We start from the raw sequence: 12,179 nt of genomic DNA, 5'->3' as shown, positions 1-12,179 counted from the left end.
GAGGAAGGAAGAATTAAAGAATAGCAGAGAGGGCCCAGCTGTGGTTATACACCATAAATTTGTGGTGGGTAAATTAGTCCATTATTATGTTAATATGAGGAAATCAGTCCATAATGTATAAGATAATCAGTCCATTAATATATTACTATGTTGATTTTCAATTGTCCCCAAATCATTTCCTGCCTTAGTGATCCCAGTGAAACTATTACTACCTCAAGGGTAGGGACTAGGTCTCCTCATACTTTCTCTCCCATGCTCCCTATGTCTCTCCTATCCCCCCAATCTTGAGGTTCTATACTAAGGAGGTCCTTCAATGGTCACCCTGACCCTCACCACTGCCTCCTGAGGGGAAACTTATTTGGGAAGCTGATGTCCAGTTCTTACAATGCTGGCATATTCCACGGTCTCACTGGGGATAGGAGTCGAACCAGGGTTGTACTCCATCTGTGTATTGGCATAGATTGAATCTCCAAGGCTGAGCTGGGTTCCATGGATCACTGAGGCATATTGAATGGCCTCAGAACCCTCTTCCATTTCTATGGTGACGTCCTAGGAACCAGAGAGAAAGGGAGACCATCACCTGAAAGTAAAAATCAGGATAGTGGAAGCTGCCGGTGCCAACTCTGGTGCCCACATGGTAGGATGTGGGGTAGAGGAGAGAGAAGTCAGACACTACAATGGAGGAGGGGAACATGCCTAGGAAACATACCTGGGGATGTCATAGATTCACATACAAAATATTGTTGCTATGTAGTACTTTTCCTTCAAATTATGTGAGAGAATACTGAAGCCAAGCAAAGGGAGATGCCTTTACGGACACATGGAGTTAGTGGTATAGTCAGAAGTAGATCCAAATGCCCCGGTCACATTCATTCAACAAGCATTCATTAAGTGGCTTTTATATATCTGGCACCATACTAGTTGCTTCCTTAGTCATTCAATAACCATTTACCAAGTGTTTCCCATGTGTTAGCTACTGTGCTAAGGGTAGTTGTGTTAATTGGATATTGGGGAATTACATGGCATAGCTTATGATGCAATAGAATCATGCTAAGGAATTCAGATCAAGTGAAAACTAAGGCATCTGTAGTGAATTCTGTAGCTGCTGTACACAATGGAAGTGGTCTATAAGGTTGGATATGGCAGCACATTGGTTACAATGAGCATTTGGATCTCTGCTTCAGTCCTAGGCCTCTTAGGATCCCTTGACCCCATCAGCCACCCCATTTCCTGATACTCTCTTTTCTCTAAGTTCCTGTGACATTATCCTATTCTCCCCCTTCCTGTCAAACCATTCTTTCTCACACACCTTTGTTGGATCTTCATCCAGGTTACATTCACTAATAGTGAGCTTTTTCTAAGGCTCTATCCCAGACTTTTATTTTCTCATTTTCTACTATTTCAGTTGGTGATCTCATCAACTCCCATGGATTTTTCAGCTCTATGCTAATGATTGTGAGATCTGCTTATCCAATGCTTACCTATCTCCCAGCCTCCAGACTCAAATCTCCAACTGCCTATTGGACATTTTGAACTCGATATCCATAGATACTGTATTTCACTTCGTAATTGTTGGATACTGTTTTTTTTTTCCAGTTCTGAAGTTGGTTTATCACCTTTCATTGTTTAATCATTTCATGGTGTAATTCTGTTTGTCACACCGCTTAAAAGGTAAACAGAGCAACAATATATTCACCAGTGGCATATGGATGCACATTTATCTCTCCAATGTTGCCAGCCTAGAATTTTCAGTGCTTTATCAGAATATTATCAAAAGCCTACTTGTGTGGTTTGTTTAGAGAGCTGTAGTACTAACAGTATTGTTACTCAACCAATGAAGAGCTATAGACCAAGGAAAGTGGTTAGGCATGAGTTAAGTTACGTGATATGGTGAGACTTGCATCTTCCTGTACTAGCTAAACTGTGCAGTTTGCCAGTGATACATTAATGTGGGAAGGATTTCTTTCTCACTATGGGTTTAATCTTGCACCAAAGACAGTTTAGTAATAAGTGATTTTTAAGTACAATGGCACAATCTTTTTTTTTTAAAGCTTCACATAATGGTCATACCCCACTTTTCTGCAAAAAAACAAATTGGCATGAAATCTGTGATGATTATGCAGTGAAATACAGTATCTCAAACTCAAAATGTCTAAAGCTGAATTCACTGTCTTTCTCCCCAAACCCTCCCCTCTTTCCCATTACTGTAAAGGGTGTTACCATCCTTCCAGCAACAGAAGCACATAACCTAGGTATCATCTTTAATTCTTTTCTCTCTTTCCCTCCCTCTCCCTCTCCCTCTCTCTCTCCCTCTCCCTCCCTCCCTCTCCCCCCTCTGTCTCTCTCTGTCTCTCTCTCTCTCTCTCTGTCTCTGTCTCTCTCTGTCTCTCTCTGTCTCTGTCTCTCTCTCTGTCTCTGTCTCTCTCTGTCTCTCTGTCTCTCTCTGTCTCTGTCTGTCTGTCTGTCTCTCTCTCTTTCTCTCTCTCTTTCTCTCTCTCTCTCTCTCTTTCTCTCATCTGTTGTTACCAAGGTCCCCGTTAATTTGACCTTCATAACATCTCTCTTATATGCTACTTTCTCTCTTTTGACACTGCCACCAAATGTAGTCCCTTATTGACTAATTGTTATTGTTCAGTTGTTTTTCAGTCACATCCAAAAATTCATGGCTCATTTGGGATTTTCTTGGCAAAGACACTTGAGTGGTTTGTCATTTCATTCTCTGGCTCGTTTGACAGATGAGGAAACTGAGGCAAACAGGATTAAGTAACTTGCCCAGGGTTTCACAACTAATCAGTATCTGAAACAGGATTCAAACTCCAGAAGACAAGTCGTCCTGATCCCAAGCCCAGTGCTCTATCCACTATAACATCTAGCTGCCTGAATTCCTGGGCTATTAGAACAACCTGCTTGTTGGTCTTCCTGCCTCAAGACTTTTCCCATTTGGGGTCATCTTTCACTCAACTGTCAAAGTGATCTTACTAAAACTCAAGTCTGATTATATCACCCCACCCCACCCCACATGCCTCCAAATTCAATCAACTCCAGTGGTTGCTTATCGCCTCCAAGACAAATTATTACCATCCTTTGCCATTCAAACCCCTTCATAACCTGGTGCTGTCTCCTTTTTTAGTTTTCTTACTCTTTACCCACCCCACCCCTGAAGTACTCTGTGATCCAATGACACTGGCTAACTTGCACAAGACAATCTATCTCTTGATTTGGTGCATTTTTGCTGGCTATTCCCCATGCCTGGAATTCTCTCCCTTCTCATTCCCACCTTCTGGTTTTCCTGTCTTCCTTCAAGTCTAAGCAAAAATGACATCTTCTACCAGTCTTTCCCAGTCCCCCTTTATGTTAGTGCCTTCTCTGTGTTGATTATCTCTAGAGAGCCAGTCAAGAAGCATTTATTAAGCACCTACTATGTGCTAGATATGAAGGATGCAAAAGAAAACAAAAGACTATCATTCCTCTCTAGGAATTCACAGTCTAATGGAGAAAACAAGATAAAACAACATTGTATAAGCAATCTATAGAGAGGTTAAATTGAAAATGATTTATATTTCCATATTTTCTATAATTTATGCTGTCTGAATTTAAAGACAGAAGGAACTGTGGAGGTCATTGAGTACAACCCTTCCTCCATCCCCATTTTACAGATGAAGAAACTGGCCAAGGGAGTTGCCTTGTGACTTACCTAAGACCACACAGCCAGGACATATCTGTGTGAGCTTCAAATCCATGTCTTTCTCACTCCAAGTCTAGTCATCTACTAATCATCATACTAACATATTGTGTTAGACTGGAATAGTCAATTGACCTCTGTAGAACTCTGGTTTCTCATTTCTAATATGAGAGGGTTGGACCAGATAATCCCTAAAATCTTTTCCCTTTCTAGTCCCTCTGATCCTGAGATCTGCTTGAAGGTGTTTTTTTTTTTCCTTTTTGGTCCAAAATGATGATTTCACTGGGGAAATCCAAAGGAGGAAACTCCCTTTACTGGTACAGATCAGTCAGTTTTGTAACTTGCTATCTTAAGAGCATTAGTTGCCTTGGGCAATCACCTACCCAGTGTGTGTCAGAGGCAGGACTTGAAATGAGGTCTTCTCTCCCCAACTGCCAGTTCTCTATCCACTGAGTCATGCTGTTCTATGCCATGGAGAGAACACTCTCCCACTCCAGGTGATAGGGGGAAATGAGATATGGTATGTGAAGTTGCATTGAAAGGTTCAATGCTCTGCAGACACATGTAAAGTATTACTTTAGTATTACTTACCCTGGCCTTTTTCTTCTGCTCCTCAAGGTCATCATAGACATGATGGCAATCATCATCACCTGTCAAAGCACATGCCTTTTAGAGGACCTACCCTTTAGGAGGGAGCTGAGATCTACTCCATTCCTCTCCCCTCCCCCAAATTGGGATCTATCCACTGAAAGAAGTGTTTGTTATGTTTCATGATACTTTTCACCATTTTCCTAATCAAAACTTCCCTGGTTTGTCTTCCACTTCTACTTAGTTCGCCAAAGAGTGTGTTTGTGTGTACCTGTGTGTGAAAAAAGACAGATAGAGATGAAGACCGAGAGTGGAAGAGGCAAAGAAAGACAGAGATGGAAACAGAAAGAAAAAGGGATAGAAATAGAGAGACAGAGACAGACAGAAAGAAAAAAACAAAGGAAGGAAAAAGGAAGAAAAAAGAAAGGAAGGAAGAAAGAAAGAAAGAAAGAGAGAAAGAAAGGAAGAAAGAAAGGAAGAAAAAAGAAAGAAAGAAAGAAAGAGAGAGAGAGGGAGGGAGGGAGGGAGGGGGAAAGAGAGACAGACTTACAAAGTCAAAGACAAAGAGAGTAAGAGACAGTGATAGAGATAAAGGTAGAGAAAGAGAAAGACAGAAAGAGGGTTGGGGTGGGGAGAGACTGACAGAGACAAAAAGAGAAAGAGACAGAGGTAAAGAAAGAGAAAATTAGAGGGAGAAATCAAGTTTCTTCTCCATTCAAAAGCCTTCAGTGGCTCCCCATTATATCTTGAATAAGGTATAAACTTATAGCTTGGCCTCCAGGCATTCTACAAACTATACACTATGTTTTCTATCCTTATTTTGTATTAGTCATCATTGACTCTACCCCACCTTTCTCATCCTGACTATTCCTGTCTCCATGGCTATGCTCATGATGCCTCCTTGGCCTAGAATCAGACTTCTCATCCCTTAAACCCATCTTACTCTATCGCCGTCTCTCTATTCCTCCCTGGCTTAGGCCAGGTGCCACCTGCCCAGTGAAGTCTTTCTTGATCCCCTCACACTCAGGCCCCTATTTTGGCTCAAAGTGATCTCTTCCTTTTCAATGTTCCATTTTTGCTGGATCTTGGCCATGACTGTCTTTCACGTTCTCTCATTTGATCCTTATTCATAAGCAAGTCTTTACCTCCATTACAAGGAGAATTCGAATGTAAGCTCCTGGAGGGTAGGCTTTGGGTCATATTTTTCTTTGTATCCCCCATACCTGCTGTAGTGACTTGTAAATTGGAGTCCTTAATAAATATTTGTAGCTTTAAATTGAATTGTGAGGGATGGGTTAGAAAAAAGAATAGGGAAAGAGAAAATTTGTTTTCACAAGAAACTTCTATTTACTGTAGATTTCTAGCAATTCATTCATTCATTTTATAAACAATGATTGATTACCTTCTGTGTGCAAAGCACTTTGCTAGACTCTGAGAATGAGGGGGAAGGAGGAAAGGGGAAAGGAAAAAAGCACTGATATAGTGCTTACTTTTTGCTAGGCTGTGTGCTAAGATCTTTACAAATATGACCTCATTTGATTCTTACAAGAAACCTGTGAGATAGGTATCTGAATGAAAGAAAGATGAAAAAGAAGACAAGACAGTATCTGGCCCTGAGAAGCTCCCAGTGGGTCAGGGGTCAGATAAGAAAAGTATACACTAACCATAACAAAAAATAGAGAAGAAAAAGAAAAGAGGATCAGCAGAGTAGTGTCCACAGGCTGTGTGGAGCCCTGGGGTCATCATCCCTTAGCTCCCATGTCAGCAATGCTAGAGAGTCATGAGAGGGAGAATAGGAAGGGGCTGAGGGATTCTTGGGAAGAGGCCAACTGGCCACATGTGTCTCACCTGTCCCTCGTTTTCTGGAGATTTTCACGGTATACACGATGCCTGCACTGAGGAGCCCAACTAGGAGCAAAGAGACCAGCACCGAGCCCACAACGATGAATTTCTGGTTGTTGCTCAGGCTAATGGGAAGGGAGACCAGTCAGGTGAGATAATATCAGACAAAATAAGATCACGCTGGGGAAGGCAGTTTGACTGTGTGTGAGGTAATAGAAGAACCCGAGTTTTGCCTTTGGGATTTCTTGCCACCCTCCTCCACAGGTGCCCACAGGAAACCTTAAGTTCCTCCTACCCACTCAGTGCCTTGATGCAGGACCTGACTTCAGCTAAATCCAAGCAGGGCCCATATTCCATATCTTTCCCAGAATTCTCCACTACCAAATAGATGATATTTGTAAAGCACTCAGCCCAGTGCCTCCACATAGTAGGTATGCTCTAAAAAAAACAAAACAAAACAAAAAACAAAAAAAACATGCTCCCTTTACTCCTTCCCTCAATAAAAGTTAACTGTCCTTACTATTATGTCTCACTCCTATCCTAGGACATTTAATACTGGATGTCCTGTACTCTCAATTTCACAAGTGACATGTTCAAGAAAAGGGTCAGGGTTTCCCATTGTATCCTGTGTCATCTCCAGTCATCCTGATGAATATCTGGCCACTGGACCAAATGGCTCTGGAGGAGAAAGTGAGGCTGTTGACCTTGCACAGCCCTCCCTCACTCAAATCAAAGTCAACTACAAGTCATGTCAGCATCTCCCTGACTCCATGGACCTCTTTGAGGGTGAAGGACAAATACAACAAGGATATTTCAAACTGGATGTCCTATGTGCTTTCAGTCTCAAATCTGACATGTCCAAAACAAACTCATTGTCTTCTTCCAAAGTCCCTTAAACTTCAGCATTATGCTTTACTATACACTATCCTCCTCATATTCTCCCCCCACCCATATCCTATCAACTGTCAAATCTCTCTCATATCAAATAATATGTATCATTTACCTTATATTAATAAATCAATAAGCTTTTATTAAACACCTACAATGTTCCAGATGCTATAAAGATACAAAGCACTGAGGTACAGATAATGGGACAATCCTTACTCTCAAGAAGCTTATATTCTATTCAGGTGAGAACACATTCATGTCTAAGTGTATTCAGAAGGAATACAAAATAAATGCAAGGTGGTTAGAAAGAGGGGGCACTAGTATTTGGGGAGATTCAGGAAAGGCTTCTTATAGAAGATGGTTCTTGAGTTTTGTCTTGAGGGAAGGGAGAGAATTCCTATGAGGCAGAGATGAGGAGGGGATGCATTCTAGGCACTGGGGACAACCCATGGGAATGCATGGAATTGGGAGGTGAGAGAAACAGAGATGACCAATTGGTAGGCTTGTAAAGAAAGAGGAGAGGTTTAATATGTAATTAGGCTAAAAAGGTAGAATGAGCCCAAGTTTTGAAGAGATTTAAAATCCAAGGAGAGGGGATTATTATATTTTATTCTAGAGGTAAAAAGGACACAATACAGTTTTAGCCTTTTTAGGCTAAGGCCTTTTCACGTTCTCATTTTGAGTGAGGTAAGACCGATTCAGTGAATAGGCCTCTTTAGCCTAAAAGGGCCAGGGTCTCCCCTTGCATCCTGGGCCATCTCCAGTCATCCTGATGAATATCAGGCCATTGGACCCAGATGGCTCAGGAGGAGCAAGTGAGGCTGGTGTACAGCCTGGTGTACAGTGAGACCTTGTACAGCCCTCCCTCACTCAAATCAAAGTCAACTGCAAATCCTGTCATCATCTCCCTGATGCCATGGTCCCCTTTGAGAATGAAAGACAAACACAACCCCTCTCCTCCCATCTCCTTTCCTCTCCTCTTCTCTCCTTTTGATGGCTAAAAGCTGCCTTTTTTCCTTTGAGGTTACTGGCTAGATTTCTTTCTCCAACGATCAAGCCTTAAACCCAATTCACTCTATAGCTCATGGATTGGACTATAGGTCCTGGTCCTCCCAGCACAGAATGAATATAAATAATAAATAGTAACTGTTTCTCTTTTGGCCGGGAACCCTGAGGGCTTCCCCTCCCAGTTTGATATTTTTTTTTAATTAAAGGGGCCATCTTTTGAGTAACTACTTAAAAAGGCCTATTCACTGAATGGTTCTCAAAGTGAGAACCTGATTTACACATGCATATGTGCATATATAAATACAGAGACATACGTGGTTTTCTCCTCTGATAAAGCACAAGCTCCTTGAGAGCAAAAATAATTTCATTATTACTCTTTGTATACTTGGTTTTAGTATAATGCCTGGGACATAGTAGGGGCTTGCTAAATGTTTATTGAATGAGATTGGAGAATCAGTTTTTGAGCTAGGGACCTTAGAGGTCATGGGGCTTGAGTTCCTTCTCATTCTAAAGAGGACAAAACTGACATTCAGAGAGGTTAAGTCACTTGCCCAGGGTCACACAACTAATAAAAGTCAAAGGCAGGATTTGAAGTAGATAGAGTGCTGGTCCTGGAGTCAAGAAGACTTCCTGAGTTCCAATCTGACCCCAGACACTTAGTTGCTATGTGACCATGGGCAAGTCACTTAGCCTGTTTACTTCCGTTTCCTCATTTTTAAAATGATCTGGAGAAGGAAATGACAAACCATGCCATTACTTTTGCCAGGAAAACTCCTAATTGGGTGGTGAAGAGTTGGACATGACTGAAAATAATTGAACAATTGCAGTGGGCACAGAGGATAGAGGGCTAGGCTGAGCTTGAGGAAGATTCGAGTTCTCGTCCATACTCAGGTACTTAATGTGACTCTGGTGAATCAGTAATTTCTGTCTCAGTTTCATCTGTACCTGAAAGGGTTGCCATGAACCCTAAGACTTGAGACAATAACTATTCCCATGAGATGCAATATTCCCTGTATTGTCCCAAGAAATGCCAGCCCTGAGAACTATCTCAAGCTTTAAGAATGATTGTGCTGTGGGCCAACCCCTTAGCAGGCTTAAGGTCTTCTTCTTAGGAGGAGAGGTGTCCATTTGCATACATCATTTTCCTCACTCTGAAATTAATTAACCTTTTATTTGTATCCTGACTCTCCGGTCTCTAGGTTACTTTGTTTGTCTGGTTCTGGCCACCCACAGATTATAGGCCAGTTCTGTTCCCATTGACAGCTAACTAGCTACATTAGAGTGGTGGCTATTTGGGTGGAAAAGGGAAGACTGGCCAAAGAAAGATTGTGGAGGTAGAATGAATAAATTGGGTGTTTGATTGGATCAGAAGAGGGAGGGGGAGTAAAGAATCAAGGGTAACTTTGAGGCTGCCAACCTGGCTGACTAGAAGGATTGGAAACCTAGAAATGGGAAAGTGGGAGGAGGGATTGGTTTGGGATCAGAGTGGGTAGGAGGGTGTGGGGAAGATGGTGAGTTTCATTTTGGGCCTGTTGAGCTGGAATTGCCTACGGGAAATTCAGTTTTAGATATACAATTGTTATTTGGTGATGTATGATGAGGGCTCAGGAGAAACTAGGGCAGAATATATATATATATGTATATGTATGTATACACAGATATACAACATATGTATGAAGATGCATACACATGTATATGTGTGTATATATGTCATCTGAACAAACAACATAATTCAATCATTAAAATTAATTATCTGTTGCATCTTCTAGATAAAGGATTCTCAACACTTTTTGTGTCCTGGAGTCCTTAGTCAGTCTGGTAAAGCCTATAGATCCCTTCTCAAAACAGTGTTTTTTTTTTTTTTTAAGCAATCGGGGTTAAGTAACTTGCTAAAGGTTACACGGCCAGTTATTTCTGGGTGTGGTGCTGAGTGTCTGAGCCCGGGATTCGATCTCCAGGTCGTCCCAACACTGGAGCTAGTGCTCTGACTCGCTGTGCTACCTGGCCTCACCCCAAAACAGTGTTTTTAAATGCATAAAATAAATTACTTAGGATTTCAAAGAAAACCATTAGTATAAAAATAGAGTTAATTTAAAAAATTATAGCAAGTCAAAGATTTAGAATCTTTGACCTAGAGCAGTAAAAAGAGAGGAAAAGCAGGATCAGACTAGATCTCTCCCATTGAAGGGACAGACATGAATGAGAACCCAGCAGAGGAATCTGTGAAGGAGCTGAGAGAGAAGCAATTTCATGAAAACCCAAGGAAGAGTTTCCAAGAGAAAGGGAGGTGGGAGTGGGGCAGGGGTCATCAGCAGAGTCAGATACTACAGAGACAACCAGGGAGATGAGTATTAAGGAAAGGCCAATTAACAAATCTTTGGTAACTTGGAGAGGACAGTTTCACATGAGTGATGTAGTCAGAATTAAGCGATTGAGAAATGAATGAGAAGAGAAGTGAGAGAAACAAGAATATTTTTCTGGGCAGGCATGTTCTAAGCAATCTTTTTTGAAAGGTAAGTTTTCCTTCACAATTTTGCCTGGTTCGTTAATCTCTAAGAAGGGAGAAAGTGAACGGCAACCAGACATGAGGGAATGCTGCCCAGCTTATCAAGAAGAGAAAGTTGTTTAACAGAGAGGAATTAGGGGATTTCTCAGCTTTATCTGGAGAAGAAGAAGTGTGATAAACAATATCTACTGTCAAAAATGTAGTGGTGCAGGACGGGGAGGGCTGGGCATATGATACGGTGTAGGTTCAGGACTGAAAATGCCAGGCCAGGGTTGAAAGTAATCAGATTTCAAGTCATCCTAAACTTGGAAATGAGGGAAAGGGGAGAAGCTAGCAAGTACAGCTCCACTAGGCACAGGGGGACCCTAAGCTCCCTTTGTTTGCCCTTCTCCCACCGGGAAGGGAAGGCTGGAAAGAGGTCACTTTGGACTGAGTCTGGGGCAGCACAAGTGAGACCCACATTAACTGCTGAGGCTGGGAGCTCCTGAGACACAATGGATTTCCAAAAAAGGAGCCATACCTGCTGTTGATCAGGGCAGTGCTAGAGGTGGTGACAGGGGTGGTGACAGGTGTCTCAGTGGTGGTCTTCAAAACTGTGATTGAAAGAATAGCAGAGAAAGGAAACATTTGGCCCTTTACCCCACACCCTCACATGTTTGCTCTTACCTGGAGGGGCCAAAACACTAGACTGCTAGCCACAAAAAAATATTGGGCCTTGAAAAACTTTTAGGCTTGCTGTGGGTGAATATACTATAGTATACATTATCCCACTCATTATGCATTGCTATCTATTCTAGCCTATAGTGTCTACTGCTAAGGTCACCTTCTGACTCCTTTGCCATCCCCAGGCACTCTGATGGCCTGACCAAGGATATTCCTAAGGGAAGCTTTCTCTGTAACTGGGTGTAGGTGGCATCACAAATGAAGGCAATGCTAATAATGCCTGGATGCAGAAGAATTTATAATTAATAAAATGTGTTTCCCACACTCATTGTTACTATTATGCCCTACCTTCCCCACCCTTATTTTACAAATGGGAACTAAGCCCGAGAGAGGTGGGATGACCTCACAGGGTCACATTTAGCCACCTTCACCACTAAGATTTGACACTATGTCTATGCTCTTCATCAGAACCTGCCAGGGTCTGCTCCAACAATCCTTCTCCTGCAGGCACCCCCCTCTCCCTTGTCCCCTGGGGCCAGAGCTTCAGGCATCCTAAATCAGTGAGGCACAATTCTGTGTCTGTGCATATGTTGGGAGGACCCTGTGTGTGTCTGTGCCTGTATAAGCCACAGATGCATTTGAATGAATCAGTATGATTGTGAGACACAGAACACCCAGGACTTAGAAGCCCCAGGACAAAAGTCTTCCCTGCAGGGGAAAGAGACCAAGGAAGATAATGCCTCACTTTACTCAGGGACTAAAAGAGTAGCTACCATCAGAACCATGGTGTGACAGGAAATGAGGAGAGGATGGGAAAGGGGTGGGGCCAGAAGCTGAGGGACTGAAGGAGGGTGAGCAACTTCTCCCTGGACACTCCATGTGAGCCTGAGCTCACATCCTAGCCCTGGGTCATGGTCACACCAGGTACCTCCTAAGCTCTGCCTGTGGTGAAGAAGATGGAGTTGGTGGGGACTTACCTGGAGAAACTTCCAGTCTGATTCT

The 12,179-nt window shown here is 42.4% G+C and overlaps 1 protein-coding gene across 1 annotated transcript in view; it reads right to left on the bottom strand.

The window, feature by feature from the left end:
- Positions 1-6: 6 nt before the first annotated feature.
- LOC138177241 (trem-like transcript 4 protein) overlaps positions 7-12,179 on the bottom strand; it is an 82,581-nt gene continuing 70,408 nt past the window's right edge. Inside the window, exons 2-5 of the mRNA XM_069108336.1 lie at positions 11,035-11,107; positions 6,119-6,237; positions 4,274-4,332; positions 7-549 (exon numbers count right to left, since the gene is read on the bottom strand). Of these exons, the coding sequence (XP_068964437.1) occupies positions 355-549; positions 4,274-4,332; positions 6,119-6,237; positions 11,035-11,107 (446 nt within the window). The 3' untranslated portion in view covers positions 7-354. The remainder of the gene's footprint in view (positions 550-4,273; positions 4,333-6,118; positions 6,238-11,034; positions 11,108-12,179) is intronic.

The sequence above is a fragment of the Petaurus breviceps genome, unplaced genomic scaffold (assembly GCF_028583685.1).
Source record: "Petaurus breviceps papuanus isolate PSGF00001 unplaced genomic scaffold, PetGlider_PUasm1.0 90352, whole genome shotgun sequence".
Classification (NCBI taxonomy): domain Eukaryota; kingdom Metazoa; phylum Chordata; class Mammalia; order Diprotodontia; family Petauridae; genus Petaurus; species Petaurus breviceps.
The sequence above is the reverse complement of the archived record's forward strand: the minus strand, read 5'-3'. Positions and strand labels throughout refer to the sequence as shown.